We start from the raw sequence: 20,576 nt of genomic DNA, 5'->3' as shown, positions 1-20,576 counted from the left end.
AGATGATTCAGACTCACCGCCGTAAAAACCTGAAATCTGGCCGGTGTTGATAATACGCGCCTGTAACCACAGAGTTACGTTACTTATTGTTGCAGATAAATCTGATATTTGCATTAATCTTTCTTTGTAAATACATTCTCCCATTCAGTTGGTATTGGGTGATTGGTAACAATGTATGCTCCCATTTTACTGTGTCCTTGCCTGTGCCTTCCCCTTAGCGTTTAGCAATTTTTTTTTTGGAACAGCCGCCGGTTGTACGTTTGCATGCCGTTCGGAGTATGTCTGTTAAATGGGACTGCAGTGACGTTTATTTTTATTTAGTATGACGTAAATTTAAGTGGAGTCCATTTTTAATCTGATTACTGTGGCAGAAATCTAAAAGTGCCAATGTATTACAATAATTGGCCACGCGTTGTAAGGAACAGCAGTCGTAACAATACAGTTTTGAAAACAAAATATTCCTTAATTTCAAAATGCTCTTCTATTGGTGATTCGTTTCAAGCCGGAGTTATGACATTTTATTCTGCTTTTGCGGGGAGTGCACCAAGCACTGTCGCCGTACACAGTAATTCCCACGTATCAAGATTTTTTGGAGCTCATGCTACTTTACTGCAATGCATCAAACGAGGTGTAAAGGGCTTTCCTCTGTCTTTGAAGGAACAATCTGTTCACATTGTTAGAGAGTGTACACAGCAGTGTGAATGGGTCTTGGCACACAGAATAAGAAGATGCCAGCAGATTTTCAGTCTTTATAGCAAGCTGTGGGATGAAGTAGCTTTAAAAGAACTTATGAAGAAAATGAGACATCAGTTGTCAAGGAGAGGGAAAGAATTCCTTATGGGTGCTGCTGGAATGTCAGTGTTTAATTGGGAAACGGAAAGAATTCCTGATGAAGAGATTTTGGGGTCTGTATTTGCTTTTAACATGGACACGATTCTGATGTACATTTCTCTTTGCACATATTGTTCCTTAAACTGTGAGCAAAACAGGTAGTAATGCACTCAATGCTCAGTTACTCTCATTGCATATAGTGCCAGTCCATTTTGTTATGTTTGTGACTTTTTCCAAACAGATAATAATGTAACATTCAGTAGTGGTCCAGGTTGCTTGAAAGACTAGCAGAATTGCCCAGTTGTTACTGCAGGGAAATCTGACCATCATTAGTTTTAGTTTCAAGATGCATAAAACATCTTCACTGGGACTGGAAAATAGGACAGTTTTTTTTTTCAGGTTGGTCAAATTTTTGGAAATTTCCCTGCAGAAACAAATGGTTTTGGTCATTCTTATTTGATATTTATTTTCCAAACTACAAGAACTATTCTCACCAGGACATAAACCCATCGCCATATTTGAAGTGGCCCTTGTCCCTGTAATCTTCCTGCTGAAACAGAAACAACTTTGATCTTGACACCATTTTGATGACATCATATCATATAAATGTTGATTATTCGAAACACTCTTAACTACTGTACCCATTGGATAGGAGGTTGAGTGGGCCCCTGAGTTGGTCTGGATGCAGAGGCTGGAAGAAAAATCCTCTGCCCCTGTTGGGGATTGAACCCCAGTCATCCAGTCCATAGTCAGACACTAAGCTGACTGAGCTATCCCAGCTTTTAATATGTGTATTGTATTACTGCAATTTATGCCTATTGTCATCTGACTAACTTATGGATCCATGAAATGTGTTATTTATATGCATTGTGAGTTTAAGAGATGCATAATATATGTAAATGCACAAATAATTGTACTAAATTATTCCACTATTAGTGAACAACTTCTATACTGGATTTTAAGAGAGATTTTGATTTTATATTTTTGCTTGATGAAGGTTGCAATATTAGTCTATTTCATTTATATGACATTATGTTTACAGCCATTTAAATGAACTTGAGACTGTGTATGAATTGTTTGACTACACAATAACATGTCCGCAGTGTCATAAGCGCATGGTGATTGATGCAGCTCTTCCCAGTATTGATTATTGCAAGTGTTCAAACAAGGTGCACTGCCTGGAGAAAGGTACGTTTGGGGCTTTTGTAGTTTTTTATACAATGAGAATGTGTTGGAAACAAGTCAAGGCACCATTCAAAAAGAACAGTCCAAGCATGGGCTACTTAGAAATTAATACATTTCAGTAATATCCAAGAGTATAATTTAATGTGTGTTAATAGTTTTCATCTCAGAACTTTTGACAGCCTCTCACATAATATAGTCAAGGACCAACCATGTTGAACACTTTTTATTAAATTCTCAGCACCAACATGTAGGGGAGAGAAGTGACGGATGAAATCCAGTGTTGCTCAACGGGATTCCCCTTCCTGTGTCTCTGTTACAGCATAGAAAAAATTGTCGTCTTCTTAGTAGAAAAGTGTAAAAGGTGACTTTATTGTGATAATTTGTATTCGTATTTGGACATCTCCTATTTATTTATTTATTTCGTATCCAAATACACGCCATTCAAAGTAGAAATCATTAAATAGAGTAATATTAACACTATCATCAGAACACTAACCTTGTAAGCCTCGGGTCCCGGGTTCAATTCCCGGTGGTGCTCAAATTTATAACTTGTGTTGGGCAAGGCCGTGGTCTAGGCATCACGGAGTTTTCCTCCGGGGGCTTCCCCGGTTTCTCCGTGGCATCCCAACAATTACTCCACTCACACACAGAAGAAGGCAATGGCAAACCACTTCTGATCATCTCTGCCAAGAATGTATATATGTATGAGCAGGTCCCTGACAACCTGAAGAGGTTGGAAGGATCCTGTTCATAATATATGGACCTGTCGTCAGACAGAACACTACAAATAAATAAAAAATACAAAACTATATTTGAAACCAGTATTGGGGCTTCTCCTATTAAAAGTGCTTTAAATGTATCAGTTATCTATGATGAGAGATGGCATTCATATGTATGAATAATTTCATTAAATCGATTTATTTTTTAAATACATTTCATTGACTATCCTATTTAAAATTACATTTATTGTGTTGGAAGTATGAAAGAAAAAATGTGGAGAGTACTAGAAAAAGTGAAGGTGAAGGTTTATTTTTCACAATATTTATTTTGCACAAATATTCTATAAATTTAGGAGACATTTGTAAGAACTGGGAGTCAATACGTACATACACATATATATCAGAAATGGGAATTATGTTTTTTGTCTTGTGAAACGAAGGTGGCTGCGTTCTGGGATGCTGTTGTGTAATCTGACAGATACTGAGAGAGGCAGTGAACTCTTCTAAAATGTTGGTCAGCATCCACCAGAGTACTCGTCACAACATCCCAGAAGACAGCCATCTTCATACTCGTCACCATGAGAACCTGAAAAATTAATTACCAAAAATATGTTTTTTTAAAATTATTACATGGCACAAATATGAAAATGTTGCACAATAATATGCAAAGATACAAAATCATCAGATAATATGAAGATAATTCTAGCGCTATCATGAAATTGCTAGACAACATGGTGAACTGGTGCTTAGGATTTTTGCAGACACATTAAGCTACACTGTCCCAAGCCCTTGTTTGAATGAACATGCTTCATTTTTTGACTCACAGTTAAGGATTTGTAAGACTCATTCAGACTTTCTTATACGTTTCAATCACAAATACTACATTTATAACAAGATGTGATTAGAACGTATAAGAAAGTCTGAATGAGTCTTACAAATCTTTAACTGTGAGTCATCTGTGGTTTTGGCTACTCTGTGATTGGTAGTGTGTGTACAGTGAAAATTAGTGTTTAATTTTAAAATTTTGAATTGCTGATCTTTCATTTATAGTGTGTGTCTTCTGATGACGTACACCTTATGGGATTGGTGTTCAACTCATGCATTCCTGTTTCAGGTACCTGTGGATGGAAACCTTTTTTGGAAAGAGAAGATTTGCTGGTCTGGAGGAAGGAAGATGAAGTATTTCATGGGCTGTATGTTTATAAAGGTATATACTGTTTTTTGAAATATAATTTCTTCAATTACATGAAGAGTTTCATGTCTCTTGAACTCCGATCACTTCACTTACTCCTTTTACGTTGTGTTTTTCATTCTTAAAATATATTAAACCATGGGGGTCAACACATCTGGTTTATATGTTGCTTGCATAATAACTTACTAAATTTTATTTGGGTATTCCACTAACACAGCCCCAAGATTTATTCAAAATTTGTTGGTGGAAAGCATTGCAACCCATTTAGCACAAGATGATCAACCTGTCAAGTCTCCCAAGGGTTTTGCTGAAGGTACCACAAGAGAACTACCATCCACCTTTTCTATACCCTGTTAATACCCATATAAGCTACAAGATGTCATTTCTACTCATTGTTTCTAATCGTCAGTGAAACGTATCACATATACGTGCTATAATACTATGATAAAACTTCTTTTTCTGGAGTTGGCTGGGATGTACCACTCAGTGTGTTTAGTAACCTTGATTCATGCAGTTTAGTGCCATTTTGGCATTTGAATTTTATGTCGCTAAGATCCTGAGAGTGATGTTGGCAGGGGCTCAAGTTCTTGGTCTAACGAGCCTCGAAAGCTCAAGACAAACAAAATTGAGTTAAAGGATAATAACGGCTTCCCATTTGATTAAGAATCTTAAAATTTCCACTAGGAATGTTAAGACACATAACTCATAAAATGGACGAACTAAACAGGAATTAAGAAATAGGAAAATAGATACAGCAGTAAACTCTGAAACTAAAACAAAATTGAAGAAAGGGTTAGAAGAATAAGAGAACTATGTAATGACGTACATAGGAATACCAAGTGAAAAGTGAGCTTCATCAGGGGTAGCAATATTAGTTATGAAACACCAGTGGAGCAGAATAATAGATTATGAATTTATATTTCTTTGGGGCCCACCCAGCCTCCTATCCACTGGGTACCGGGTCCTTTCCCGGGGGTAAAGCACGGCCGGGGCGTGATGCTGACCACTCACCCCATCTAGTTCCGAGGTCAAGAATGAGTAGGAGCTATGCCTCTACTCCCCACAAACGACCTACATGGCGTGTAGCGGGACGGCTCTACTTTAATTTGCTTTTACTTTATTGCCGAGGATTGTGAAACTCGGATTAAAAATTTTAACAAACACATTAGCAATAATTGGTGCCTGTGCACTAGCTGAAGGGAAAACTTCTGAAAGTGAAGAGTTTTATGATGAATTACAAGCAGCTGCGGACATACTCAATAAAAGTGAATGTCTCAGATTGGCCAGGTACTTGAATGCAAGAGTCGGGACTCGACCAGTTGATAAATACGTGGAATCAGAGGGTGAACAAACTGTCAGCAAGAATGAAAGAGGCCTTATAGACTTCTGCCTGTTTAGTAAACTCAAAATTACAGACACGTTCTTCAGACATGAGTATATACAGATCACATGGGACGTGAGCGGCACCAAATCTGTAATTAACTACATCATCATTAATGAAAAACTGAAGATAGCAATAAGAGGCACTAGATATCCAGAGGAAGTAAGATTGATCCTGATAATTTTCTGCTGGAAAGTACGTTTAAAATCGAAGATGGCTGTTGTCTTCTGAGTTGTTGCACCGTGTAGTCTGGTAGAAGTTTACCGACGTTTCAGAGCTCCTTGTTGCCCCCACCATTAGGGCGATGATGATGGAAACAGCAAGGACCTCTGAAACGTCAGTAAACTTCTACCAGACTACACGGTGCAACAACTCAGAAGACAGCTGTTAAAAGAATGAGTATTGGTGACATTCCTGTAGCTTGAAAGCTGCATTCAAGGTCTTCCATTGAGGCTGTCACGCCTTTATGTGTTGATTTCACATGCATGGTGTTCATGATAGTAAAATAAAATGAAAATTGGTCTTTGCACATGAAAAGACATATTAGTACTAGAGTAGCTAGCCGTACGAGGTGCGATCGAAAGGTTTCCAGACTGCGTGTATAAAAACCTGTACACTTATCTCAGGTATTAAATTCATCCATCACCCTCGAAGTAGTTCCCCTGGGAGTGAACACAACGATCCCAGCGCCGCTGCCAAGCCTGGAAGCATCCCTGGAAATCTTTCTTTGTCAGCCTGTCAAGCACCATCTGCGATTCTGCCTGAATCTCTTCTATCGTCTCAAATCTCCTTCCCTTTAGCTGAATTTTCATCTTTGGGAAGAGGAAGAAGTCACTCGGAGCTTAGAAAGGAAGTTGGGGGTCTTTTCTTGCAAGATCTTTGAGCTCCTGACAAACGAGAAGTCGATTCTGCTTCTGGTCCTCAGACAGGATGCGTCGCATGTGGAGTTCTTCCTTTAGAATCAGCTGACAGGTCCCATAGCCTATCCCAACAATGTCGCACAAGTCGTTGATGGTACGACGTCGATCTTCGTGAATGGCCTGCCGAATCTTCGTAACATTTTCGGGCGTTGTGCTCGAAGATGGTCGTCCAGAACGCTCGTCATCATCGACAGAGGTTCGGCCATTTTTAAAACGTGAATGCCACACAAAAGTTTGTGCACGACCCATTGCGGACTCCCCAAATGCTTGCTTTAGCATTTCATAGGTTTCCGTAGCCGTTTTGGCGAGTCTTTGGCAAAATTTGATGCACACGCCATTCCGAAATCGCAGGAGGGTCGGTGTAATGCACTACCAAAACGCCCGTAACTAAGAAACAAATGCTAATTCGATGATGCCGGCTGGCACACTGATTCACTATGAATGTAGGCCGCACCCCCTAGCGGCAGAAGCTCGTGCTACATCCGGTTCGCCCTCTATTGACAGTCTTGAAACTTTCCGATCGCACCTCGTAATTTAAAATATTGAATTCTTTTAATTCTATTCACTGTATAAATCCTGCTATTCTATTAGTTGTTTATACCACGTGTTTTTAGTGTATGGAAAATACAATGATGTTGCTGCCAGAGACTTCTTGAAAGTGCAGATTGACACAGAATTCCGCAAGACATGGGACAACACTGCAATTAATCTGAAAGTTGTGGAACAGGACAGTAAAAGCAACAGCGACATTGTGTATTGGGAGATGAAATGGCCGGTACGTGCAAGCTTGCTTAATCAGTGTGATACAAGTGAAACTGTTATTCATTCATTGTCAGGAATAGTACAAATTATTAGTAGACCGCATTGGAAACATTGGAATTATGCAGTGAAATAAAATAATTATATGTGTGCATGCGTGCCTGTAAAATTGCAACTAGTCTTACAGACCGAACACTTAAACACATTGAACAGTAGATTATCAACCCAAATACAGTGCAACAGATGAGATTGAAGATAATGAAAAGTATGTAAAAATAAAACTTATAGATATATGGGAATGATGTTACATTAGTACATATGACGGAGAAGAATTAAAAGTAAATTATCTTATTGTAAATAATCAAAACTCACTTTTTTAATTAGCATTGAAATACACAGATTATCAAACCATATGAAATATTAGAAGTTATATTACATGTCAATAATTAGGAAAATAAATCAGATTGCCAGTACAGGGTAAGTTAATATGGTATTTGGCACAGTAGAGCCAAAATGCAATTAGCAACTTATAAATAAGGATTTTCGTCTTCTGGGTTGTTGCGCTGTGTAGTCTGGTCGATGTTAACCAACGTTTCAGAGGTCATACTGCCTCCTTCATCAGGGCGATGAAGATTTCTGTCTTCTGGGTTGTTGCGCCGTGTAGTCTGGTCGATGTTAACCAACGTTTCAGAGGTCATACTGCCTCCTTCATCAGGGCGATGAAGATTTCTGTCTTCTGGGTTGTTGCGCCGTGTAGTCAGGTCGATGTTTACCAACGTTTCAGAGGTCATACTGCCTCCTTCATCAGGGCGATGAAGATTTCTGTCTTCTGGGTTGTTGCGCCGTGTAGTCTGGTCGATGTTAACCAACGTTTCAGAGGTCATACTGCCTCCATCATCAGGGCGATGAGTATGAAGATTTCCGTCTTCTGGGTTGTTGCGCTGTGTAGTCTGGTCGATGTTAACCAACGTTTCAGAGGTCATACTGCCTCCGTCATCAGAGTATGAAGATTTCTGTCTTCTGGGTTGTTGCGCTGTGTAGTCTGGTCGATGTTACCAACGTTTCAGAGGTCATACTGCCTCCATCATCAGGGCGATGAGTATGAAGATTTCTGTCTTCTGGATTGTTGCGCTGTGTAGTCTGGTCGATGTTAACCAACGTTTCAGAGGTCATACTGCCTCCGTCATCAGAGTATGAAGATTTCTGTCTTCTGGGTTGTTGCGCTGTGTAGTCTGGTCGATGTTACCAACGTTTCAGAGGTCATACTGCCTCCATCATCAGGGCGATGAGTATGAAGATTTCTGTCTTCTGGATTGTTGCGCTGTGTAGTCTGGTCGATGTTAACCAACGTTTCAGAGGTCATACTGCCTCCATCATCAGGTCGATGAAGATTTCTGTCTTCTGGATTGTTGCGCTGTGTAGTCTGGTCGATGTTAACCAACGTTTCAGAGGTCATACTGCCTCCATCATCAGGTCGATGAAGATTTCTGTCTTCTGGATTGTTGCGCTGTGTAGTCTGGTCGATGTTAACCAACGTTTCAGAGGTCATACTGCCTCCATCATCAGGTCGATGAAGATTTCTGTCTTCTGGATTGTTGCGCTGTGTAGTCTGGTCGATGTTAACCAACGTTTCAGAGGTCATACTGCCTCCGTCATCAGGGTGATGAAACGTTGGTTAACATCGACCAGACTACACAGCGCAACAACCCAGAAGACAGAAATCTTCATACTCACCGCTGTGAGAACCTCAAGTCTTACAACTTATAAATACACAAACCATATTTTTCTGGCACTTAATAAAGTGTTATAAAATATACATTATAATGTTATATTAATGATACTCCAGGTTTTACGTAATAACCATCTCTTAAGTTAAGTTAATAGTTTCATTTATTATGTTTTACTGTGACAAAACTATCTATAGAATTTGAATGATACACTTTTTGCGAGGCCATAAAGCATGATCTGTAAAACCTGAAGATGATGATACACTTTTTTGACTGTAGTTGTGCAGAGCTTATACCTATCTGTGATGGTAACCACCAGCATAGTTTACGATAAATATGTTTTAATATAAAAGTGCGTATGGAATATAATTTGCCAATATCATGTAACGATGATGCTTGTTGCAGAAAAAAATGTCAAATAACTATGTTAGACAGTTAAACTGATAGTATAGGCTTTAAATTTGAATGTTTTTATCTGTAGTAACAGTCTGCTGCAACAAATATGGCCTGTAATGAAAAGTCAGTTTTATGAGTTTTTTTATTCATTGTCTTTGTCATAATATCAAATACAGGAATATTTGTTCGTTGCAATCAGAGCCCTATTTTGTTGCTTTTCAAAATCAGTAAACTTCTGATTATGTTTTGTGTAAGAAACTGTCATACTTCATGAAACAAAAATGCTTCTGAATTATGTGCTTTTTGCGAATGAAACTGTTTGTCTGTAGTCAGATTCAAAGACAAAATGTTTAAACCAGAATTCCAATGAACAAATTGCAGAATAATAAGAGAAATACCCGCTCTTCTCACGTTTCTAGGCTCTCCAATGCAGCACAAATAATATAGTGATAATATGCCTGATAGCATTGACTGCATGAGATTTCAGGTTCTCACGACAGCGAGTGTGTGTATATATATATATATACACACACACACACACCACACACACACACACACATATATATGCATACGAGGTGCGATCGGAAAGTTTCCAGACTGCGCGTATAAAAACCCGTACATTTATCTCAGGTATTAAATTCATCCATCACCCTCGAAGTAGTTCCCCTGGGAGTGAACACAACGATCCCAGCGCCGCTGCCAAGCCTGGAAGCATCCCTGGAAATCTTTCTTTGTCAGCCTGTCAAGCACCATCTGCGATTCTGCCTGAATCTCTTCTATCGTCTCAAATCTCCTTCCCTTTAGCTGAATTTTCATCTTTGGGAAGAGGAAGAAGTCACATGGAGCTTAGAAAGGAAGTTGGGGTCAGTTCTTGCAAGATCTTTGAGCTCCTGACAAACGAGAAGTCAAGTCGATTCTGCTTCTGGTCCTCAGACAGGATGCGTCGCATGTGGAGTTCTTCCTTTAGAATCAGCTGACAGGTCCCATAGCCTATCCCAACAATGTCGCACAAGTCGTTGATGGTACGACGTCGATCTTCGTAACATTTTCGGGCGTTGTGCTCGAAGATGGTCGTCCAGAACGCTCGTCACCATCGACAGAGGTTCGGCCATTTATAAAACGTGAATGCCACACAAAAGTTTGTGCACGACCCATTGCGGACTCCCCAAATGCTTGCTTTAGCATTTCATAGGTTTCCGTAGCCGTTTTGGCGAGTCTTTGGCAAGAGATTCAGGCAGAATCGCAGATGGTGCTTGACAGGCTGACAAAGAAAGATTTCCAGGGATGCTTCCAGGCTTGGCAGCGGCGCTGGGATCGTTGTGTTCACTCCCAGGGGAACTACTTCGAGGGTGATGGATGAATTTAATACCTGAGATAAGTGTACGGGTTTTTATACGCGCACCTCGTATACAGTGGTGAGTGAAGTGAATTAGCATTTACAAATCTATATCTTAAGTGGGTATGTTCTGTTTCCAGCGAATGTTCTCTAATAGAGACTATGTGTTTAACCGCCGTTATTTGATTGACCGAGAGACGAACATTATCGTGGTCATTAACAAAGGCACACAACATCCCACTGTTCCAGAGGAACCTCAGAAGCATCGAGTTAAGGACTACTGGTCTTTCATGGTAATCAGAGCATTCAACAGTATTGATGAGGTGAGTAACTTTTGTTTTGACTCTTTCATCGCTAATAAATAACTTTCTGTATAAATATAAGACATCTGTTTGGTGTGTGATCTTACGCATTAAATATTATCAGTTATACCTGATTTCAGGTTCTCACTATGATGAGTGTGAAGATGGCCGTCTTCTGGAAAGTTGCATCATGTAGTCTGGCAAAAGTTGACTGACATTTCAAAGGTACTTTCTGCCTCCAAGGGCAGTGATGATGATGGTGGAGGCAGTAAGCACCTCTGAAATATTGATCAGCTTATGCCAGACTACATGATGCAACATTCCAGAAGACGGCCATCTTCATACCCGATTTCAGTGCTGGCTAGGATACCCGCGATCATGTAATGAATGATTTTTTGGTTTTCTTCAGTCTTCTGAGGCAGATGCCTGTGTAGTACCTTCATATAGGCCATGACCATCTTCATCCAGACCCTGTCCCTCTTTACCTTTGGTGGTAGAAATTTAAATGAGTTTGTGGTTTTTTTTATTTCGCTGCCCATTTGGCATTCTGGATGCAGTGAGACACGGTATCATTGTCAATTTTTTGGAAGCAGAGGCATGCTGCACATGTGGAAAAGTGACCTCTCCTTTTAGAAGATCCTCGCTGATCTTGAGTCATTTCGATTCCAAAAATGCCTTTTGATGATTTTGATTTCTGACAGACTTATAAAATGCTTTATAATGTACTTAATTTTGTTAAAAGACTCACGGTAAAAATATTATTTTTGAGTTATTTTTAATTGTAAATTATCAGGTTTCTCTTCTGGCTGGGGTTTGTCGTGCTGACCACACGTCACCCTGTATCTGGTTGGATGATCATTCACCTGTGCTTAGGCATGTGAACGTGAGGCCAGCAGCCAGCTAGTCGGCTTTGGCTCTCAGAGGGGTGTTATGCCGCGGATTATTATTACTTTTCCAGCTATGCCTAGATCTCCCAAGTGGTAACTGTACGTTGCTTTTAGCTGAGTTGGATAATTATATACTTACAAGTGCACCAATCTTAAGAATACAGAAATCTGCAGTGTAACATAACATGGCAGCCTGACTGTGCAGTCCGTTTAATAGTTAACAAAAACTTAATCCATAAAGTTTGGTCTCTCATATAAAAATGAGTTATCAATAAAAACTATGAAATTACAAAAGTATCTGAAGCTGCATTTGTCCGGTAAACAGATGACCTGACACGAGAACAGACAGGTTATCATTTACAGCTGATAGAAAATTTCAGCGCTGATATTTGCATGTTGAGACTTAATTTTGGAGTGCTCGTCTCTTAAGGCCGCCATTCACGATCGCTCCAGATGGATGACATCCGAATGGATGACGTCCAAAGAGGTACTACATTCACGGTCGCGTCACGCCAGTCGCGGTTTGTTGTCCCTCTGTGAAGTGCGTGGTGTTTGCGATGGACGAAGAATTGGTACTAGCTACGGCAGTATGCCTGTATATTAAAAGGAAAAAACCAAAACGAAAGTGGTCAAAGCAATGGCTCTTAAATAGAAGCAATTTAAGTCCTTATGCTCCTTTCTGAAGCAACTTCTACGGAAATTTTCTTTGTTGGCGGTAGGATCTTTGGTTTTAAATAAAACCACCAATTCTTCCATTGCTAAGCTTCTTTTAGCTTTATCATGATAGTCTTCATTACTTATCTGCCACAAACATGGCAACTCTCTATATTTCTCAATCACCTCAATAAAAAACTCACGACTCGACATTATACAAGTTTGGACTTCACTGGATGAAGACTCATGGCAGACTGGCATGAGAATGGACCACGTTTCCGCCACTCACGAACCGATTTGGAGTGGCTCGATCGCCGATTCCCCCATTCATGATACGATGGCGCGATGGAGTGATGGAGCGATCGGATGGATTATGGCTCGACAGAATATCCAAACGAGCCCACCACGCCACGCCAATGGACTTCAGTTTCCGCATTCACGGTACAATTTTGGAGCGACACCGCGCCATTTGGATGAATGGAGCGATCGTGAATGGCGGCCTTTAGAAAGGCTGTCTGTACTGGACCAATCCGAGTCCTATCAGGGTTGCTTTTGGCAGCGTCACTTTCCTCTGCATATCCGCTTCTTGGATTTGAATAAATTTTCATAACATTTAATTAAACATTATGAGGCTTCACAGTAATGTTTCTCACATGATGTATTATTGCCAGTACTTTAATGGTAAATAATATGTTGTAAATTTCCCTTTTCCATGTCCCTGGCTTTGTGGTTTGCAGCCTGGTATGGAATTTAGTCTGACATACTTCGATAACCCGGGCGTTTCACTGCCTTCCTCAATAACAGCATGGGTGGCAATGACTGGTAAGTTACGCAGTTTTAATTCTTTTAGTCCGAACAGGCCTGGGAGTCAGATGGATTTCCACTAAAATTTGTCCTAGAAATATGTTCAAAATTTTAATAGATGATGTCAGTAGTAATGTAGCAACTGTTCGTAATCTTTGTTATCCAGAACGACGGGAAATGGTGTATTCTAATGATATTACGAGGCTCGTCCTTAAAGTAAGTTTCCCTGGGGCCGTTTACAGAAACAAAACACAATTTCATGGAAATATTTATTGCAACAGATACAGCAAGTGTCCAGCTATTTTTCAACATATTCGCCACCGGAATTGAGACATCTGTCATACCGTGGGACCAACTTTTGAATACCTGTGTCGTAGAAGTCTGCCGCCTGGGATTGGAACCACTGTGTGACAACCATCTCCGCCTCTCTGTCATTCTCAAAACGCTGATGCTGACCGGACAGGAATTTCTTGAGGTGTAGGAAAAGATGGAAATCACTGGGAGCGAGGTCCGGGCTGTAGGGTGGATGATTAAACACCTCCCAGCTGAACTCCTGCAGGAGACTTGCTGTCCGTCGAGCCGTGTGCGGCCTAGTGTTATCACTGACCGCACTTCACAGTCGGCGGGAGCTGGAATAAGAACCTCCATCTTCAACAGCTGCAACGATGCTACTGTGAGAACGCGGGAAGTGCCGTTAGTGCATGCGCCATGCTACGTCATTGCTCTATCACGTACGCACAGTCGCTTCGCTCAATATAAGGTTTGCTAGCTGTGGGACGAGTGGGAAACTTACTTTTGGGACGCGCCTCGTACTTTCACTAACCATTTTTAAGACTGTTGACAAACAGAAGTTTTAAAAATATGCTTATCAGGTTTGCCACATGTATGTCTGAATGTAACAACTCAAGAACGACTCAACAGATTTTCATGAAATAAGATAATGAAGAGTTTTACTAAAATGTTTCATTGCGTTTGAATTCTTGTTAAAATCAGATGTCAATAACATGAATACCTACATCTGTTTTTGTGCATGAAAGTGACTGGATGGGGAATCCCCAGCAAGTCTCACAAGAATGTAGGAAACCCTCTGTGATGATGTCAAGATCATTGCCCCCAGACATGTGACATCACTGATGCCAACTTGCAATGATAAAATTCTGGTGAGGACACCAGAATTGGTACCATACATACATTTCCTAACTTATTATTACGTAAAATCATAGATTTTTACCAACACAGCATGAAGCAAACAATGGTAGGTATTAAGACGGAAATGAATGTATTTACTCACCGATACCACTTCGTATTAAACACGGAGTTAATGGCATACTTTCCTGGTGCATAGATTTTCAGTCCTACAAATCTTTTATTTTTAATGGTATATTTTTGGGTTCTTGTGTGGGCAGTCATAGGATTGAATCCTAATGTAGATTTTTTCTTCTTCTTCTTCTTTGTACCACTTTCTCCTTCCCGTTTCTTCTCCACTTCTCGCACACACACTCCATTTGCTGTCACTGTATTGTATCAATCATCTGAGAGCACAGTGCCACCAGAATTCCGAGGGTATTTTGGTGTTGACCAAATTTTATCTTAGCTTCCATTCACATTACTGATATCACACAATGCTACTCTGTCTTTATCAAAGTTTGTTTCTGAAATTAGCGCCCTGTTCAGTTTTCTTTTATTTTTCAAAATTCACACCATTATGAAAAGAAAGTTGTTCTGTTGTGAACACCACTCTTGCTCACTTACGTAACTAAAATACACAGGGTGGCATATGCTGATGCGTTAATTTATTGGGGACGATATAAATACAATAAAGAGGAGCGCAGAAGTTTTACTAGAGGCTGGTAGACAAGTGGGGCTGGAAGTAAATTAAGAAATAATGAAGTACACGTTAGTATCTCGTCGTCAGCAGACAGGCGGGCAGAATTATCTTAGGGTGGGTAATAAATCCTTTGAAAGAGTGACAAAGTTCAAATACTTAGGAACAACAATAACAAATCAAAATGATATTCATGAGGAAGTTAGGAGGAGACTAAACTCCAGAAATGCTTGCTACTTTCCAGTTCAAGATATTTTGTCTTCCCGTCACATTTATAAGATCCTGAAGATTAAAGTAAACGCAACAATAATTTTACCTGTTGTTTTGTATGGGTGCAAAACATGGTCTCTCACTCAGAGGGAGGAACACAGATTGCAGGTGTTTGAGAATAGGGTGTTGAGGAGGATATTTGGGCCTAGGAGAGAAGACGATGGGGCATGGAGAAAACTGCATAATTATGAGCTTAAAAATCTGTACTCCTCCCCCAATATTGTCAGGGTGATTAAGTCGAGAAGAATGAGATGGGCGGGACATGTAGCGCGCATGGATGGGACAAGAGGTGTGCACCGGGTACTGGTTGGGAAACCTGAAGGGAAGAGACCGCTGGGGAGACCTAGACGTAGATGGGAGGATAATCTCAGGCGGGATCTATGGGAGATAGGAGTTGAAGGAGACTGGATTTTGTTGGCCCAGGACAGGGCTTTGGTTAATTCGATTATGAACCTTCGGGTTCCCTAAGCCATCTGGTTGGTTGGGTCCACTATTTGGGAAGCCTGAGGGGAAGAGACCGCTGGGGAGACCTAGACGTAGATGGGAGGATAATCTCAGGCGGGATCTATGGGAGATAGGAGTTGAAGGAGACTGGATTTTGTTGGCCCAGGATAGGGTCCGGTGGAGGGCTTTGGTTAATTCGGTGATGAACCTTCGGGTTCCCTAAGCCATCTGGTTGGTTGGGTCCACTATTTGGGAAGCCTGAGGGGAAGAGACCGCTGGGGAGATCTAGACGTAGATGGGAGGATAATGTCAGGCGGGATCTGTGGGAGATAGGAGTTGAAGGAGACTGGATTTTGTTGGCCCAGGACAGGGAACGGTGATTTTGGGTTCCGTAAGCCATCTAGTTGGTTATCATACAGTAAAGGGGGATTTAAACCCCTGTACTATGGGACTGTTAGCCAGACTTTATCTTCAGGGTTAAGGGTTTGGCCATATGCTACTGTGACACAGCTAGCTGGATAACATGTAGCAGTGATGCATAGATGATACAGGTTAATCCAGTGGATAATTTAAAAGAAAATTTGCTGTCCATAAAACACATCTTGTATTGCACAGGAGCAAAGCTGCAAGTACTTTTGTGTGGAAAACATAACTACACTCCTTACTGGGCTAATTTCTATTTGATTGTTACAGGTCTCCCAGACTTTCAGTCTCGTTTGAGACAGGCTGCCAGAGATTTTAGGAGAAACAGAGACCAGAACGACCTAATTAAACGAGACACCGATGGGTCTGGATCAAAACTTAATACTGATCCAGGCTTTAAGTCACAGAGTCAGACGAAATCAAAACCAGGAGAAAGGTGGGATACTTCGCGAGAACTTGATAATAAACTGAACAAAACACCGCTCAGTAGTGATGGTGATCAGGCATCTCCAGTACAAGAACAGTCCGTGAGTTCTTCTGCCTCGAGAATGTACTTGAAACAGTTTCATGAATGGCAATTATTCATCTGAGTTTTAGAAAAGTTTACAGTGGATCAAAATAACTTGAAGCACGGATGACAGTTACGAATACATGTGGTAGAGGGGGGGGGGGGGGAAGGCCAAGCAGTAGCAGAAACATAACCCAGTCATTTTTTTAATAATATCAGATGTGAAATTATTATGTTTAGGGTTTAGAAGTAGCATGTGCAGGTTGAGGCATTGCTAGTGTTTTATAGTTCTTTTGGTTCACAGAATACAGTGTATCAAAATTAAAATGGAAAAACATGTTTTCCCGTTGCACTCCACGTGCTCAGACAGACTTTTCGCCATCTTCCCTCCCTCATTTCACTGGCAGAAGCCAAAACTCAGGGTTATTTTGTGTCCACTCTACGGTCAGTCCAAAATTGAAAGTCCCACATCAAGGTAATTTTTAATTTTTAGACCAATTTATTCGGGCTGTTCAAAGCAGCCTACCCAGACCTTAAGTATATATTCTCCTGAAAATTCAGTTGACAAGAATTTCATGATTAGAGGTTGTATAGACAACAAGATTGTAGTTCACCTGCATTTACTTGGTTTAACTTATCTTGCAATTTGGGACAATGAACAGTAAAAGTCCTGACTATCCGACCTTCGTTACCTGACAGTCTGTTTTATCTGACGTGTCATAATTGTTTAATTTTAACCGTCTAATCACAATAAAATATTTTATTAAATATTAAAATATTATTACTACAATTAACATTTAATATTTAAAATATTTTAAAATGATGCTCTTTCTATCGAAATGTTCGATTTACATTAGACCATGGTCTAATGTAAATCGAATATTTTAAATATTTTAAATGTTAATTATTGTAATATTTTAATATTTAATAAGAATTTATTGTGATTAGACGGACAAGATTTAAATAATATATATATGTATTATATCACAATATGACGCAACTTTACCATCTCAATCAGAGATTTTTTAATCCTGTTGAGCTGATGAACTTTCATTGTTTTGGAAAAGCAGAGCATGCAATTAGATGACGCTCTAATTGTAAATCGAACATTTCGATAGAAAGAGCATCATTTTAATATGTTTTAAATATTTTAAATGTTAATTGTAGTAATAATATTTTAATATTTAATAAAGTATTTTATTGTGATTAGACGGTTAAAATTAAACAATTATAATTCATCACAATATGACGCAACATTATCATCTCATCTGACGCGTCATGTCGAAACGCTCCATTTTATCGACAGTCAACTCAGCGTGTAGCTGAATGAATCACTCCCACACCACGCACCTTCTACATTTTATGTACTCTGATGCTTTAGCGTACTTTTGTTACTGGCTCTGATTACGTGAGTGCAGTCGTGCTTTAGTTTGTTGGTGGAAAGTACTAATTTCTCACGAAGTAATGAATGTTTTCATTAACATGTCAAGTGAGGAGAGAAAGTGGTTGTTTCCATGGAACAAAAGCTCAACAGAGACTGAAAAGGGTGATATTATGTAGAAAGTGGCAGAAGGAAGAAAAAGTTAAATTGAAGTGTGATGTTTTGCTAGAGCTTCAAATGAAGGCCTGAACGAAAGTAAGAAAAAAGATGACGATATATGAATACAAAAGCATTTGAAATGTGGTGCTGTAGGAGGATGTTGAAAATTAAGTGGACTCATAAAGTATGAAATGAGCTGGTCTTAGACAGGATAGGCGAAGGAAGGAGTCTACGGAAAAATCTTACGAGAAGAAGAGATAGGATGGTGGGACACATTCTGAGGCACCCAGGATTGGTTAATTTGGTAATGGAAGGAACAGCTGAAGGGAAGAATTGTAGGGGAAGACAAAGATTGGAATATGTGACACAGATTTTTGAGGATGTGGGCTGCAAAAAATGTGCGGAAGTGAAGAGATTGGCGCAAGATAGGCGAAAATGGAGGACCGCATCAAACCAATCGAAAGACTGATGACAAACAAAAAATAAGTGAAGCTTTGTTTTTGTGGTTCATACAACAAAGAGAGAAAGGCATGCTAATAACTGGACCTCTTATATAAGAAAATGCACTGGTTATTCAAATCGTGAATGACGACAACATACAAGAATGGAGCAGTCAAAATAAAGAATAGCTGACTGATTACAGCGTAGTAGTAGTAGACCCTGTGAGTAATGCTGCTAATGATTATTTAAGTGATGATAATGAAGGCGCAGAGAAACCTGATAGAATGAATCATAACGAGGGATCGAGTTCTATCGAGACCATGCTTGCTAATGTTGAAAAACAAAGGGAGGTGACCGCTACAGACTTGTTATTGTTCCGGCATTGGCATCACTGTGCTGCAGAGAAAACAAAGGAGGTGCAGAAGCAAATACCCATTACTAATTTGTTCAAAAATAAAATCTCATTTACAGATTTACATTATGTTGCATACTACTTTTGTTTGTGAGATTTTTTTCATAATTTAGTTATTTCATAAACTGAGTTGGTATTTACCCTCGTCATTTTCATTAGTCTCACATTTTATTTGAATTTTGATCACATGACCATCCTTCGGTCCCATTTAGGTCCGATAATCAGGACTGAACTGTATATCTGAAGGTGGCTGCCCTCTTGGACGTTGTGACATGTAGTCTGGTAGATATTTGCCTGGCATTTTAGAGGAGCTTACTGCCTCCATCATCATCGCAATGAAACTTTCCAGAAGACAGGCGTGTTTATACTGAGCACCATGAGAACCTGAAATCTCACAATGTACAGCTCATTTAAGACATTCTGCAGAACCTTTGTGAAAATGGTTCAACGTGAATTTGGAAATTTCACTGATTTGTTCACAAAACTAAACACTCAACTAGTCTTCACTGTGTATTTCAATTTTTTTTTTTTGAGATGCACACAATTACTTGAACAGAATTTACATCAACATTTCTTATGTGCATTTGAATGAAATCTGCAACAAAGAACCAACATCAGAATGCACTAATTGGTTATAAATGTGTATGCTTCTTCTATACAAAATGAATTTTAACTTAAGACAGCAAACTGTGTATTTCAATATTGTATATCAGAAACATGAAATCAGCCATGAATTTAGATCAAGATTATTTAGAATTGAACAGTTCTGTTCATTTATTAAGCAGTAGTTTAAAATACTTCTGTATCCAATTTCTTTTCGTGTATATAAAAGCTGCTAGAAATATAACGGTTACAATTGTTGCTTTGGTTACTGCATAATTTTTAAAACCAATTTGTTCTTATCCTTTTGATGGTGGCCTTCTTGCCATGTGAAGTTCTAGGTAGACAGCAACATATTGCCTCCATCTTCAACCCAGAAAACTGAGGCAGCATGTTCCTCTTAAACATTGGTGTCTTGTACGAGGGTGAGTCATATGAAAACCGTATTTTTTTTTAAAATTTAATTTATTGAGTGAAAGCGGTACACAACTATATCATTTTTCTACATAGTCTCCATTTCGTTCAATACAGGCCCTCCAGCGTTTACGAAGTGTATGGCTTCCTCTAGAAAAAAATTCTTGTGGTTGTCTGCGCAACCACTCATGCACCGCCTGCTGTATCTCTTCGTCAGAACGGAACTTCTTTCCTCCCATCGCCTCTTTGAGTGGCCCAAACATGTGGTAATCACTTGGGGCTAGGTCTTGTGAGTATGACGGATGTGGAAGACACTCAAAGTGCAAGTCTTTGATTGTTGCAACTGTTGCACCGGCAGAGTGGGGCCGAGCATTGTCATGTCAAGGACACCTCTAGTCAAAAGTCCACGTCGCTTTGATCTGACTGCAGGTCGAAGATGATTCTTCAAGATTCTTCACTGATCAAAAAACGAATTACAGAACGTAACTAGTGGAGCAGCCATCTTCAAATTGGCACTGTGATGGCGTTCTGTTTGTCTGCATTATACTACCACCTATAGGATACTCTTTATAGCATTGGTAACATGTCTGCCAACTTATAGGACAG

At 39.7% G+C, this 20,576-nt stretch overlaps 1 protein-coding gene across 2 annotated transcripts; it reads left to right on the top strand.

The window, feature by feature from the left end:
* The first annotated feature begins 196 nt into the window (after positions 1–196).
* Positions 197–19,817, top strand: LOC110840759 (stAR-related lipid transfer protein 7, mitochondrial). 2 transcript variants are annotated; one of them, XM_087349708.1, is made up of 7 exons: positions 197–905; positions 1,874–2,019; positions 3,850–3,942; positions 6,843–7,003; positions 10,587–10,769; positions 13,027–13,111; positions 16,326–19,817. In XM_087349708.1, exons 1-7 carry the CDS (start codon positions 388–390, stop codon positions 16,643–16,645), a joined length of 1,506 nt encoding a protein of 501 aa, XP_087205834.1. In that variant the 5' UTR covers positions 197–387; the 3' UTR covers positions 16,646–19,817. The 2 variants fall into 2 exon arrangements, with proteins under 2 accessions (XP_087205834.1, XP_021941688.2); XM_022085996.2 differs by lacking the exon at positions 13,027–13,111 and having other exon boundaries at positions 16,326–16,498.
* Positions 19,818–20,576: the final 759 nt, after the last annotated feature.

This window comes from Zootermopsis nevadensis, unplaced genomic scaffold, assembly GCF_977971745.1.
Source record: "Zootermopsis nevadensis isolate Lab colony 2312 unplaced genomic scaffold, Znev_1.0 Znev_ptg000016l, whole genome shotgun sequence".
NCBI lineage: Eukaryota > Metazoa > Arthropoda > Insecta > Blattodea > Termopsidae > Zootermopsis > Zootermopsis nevadensis.
This window is presented reverse-complemented; position numbering and strand designations above follow the sequence as displayed.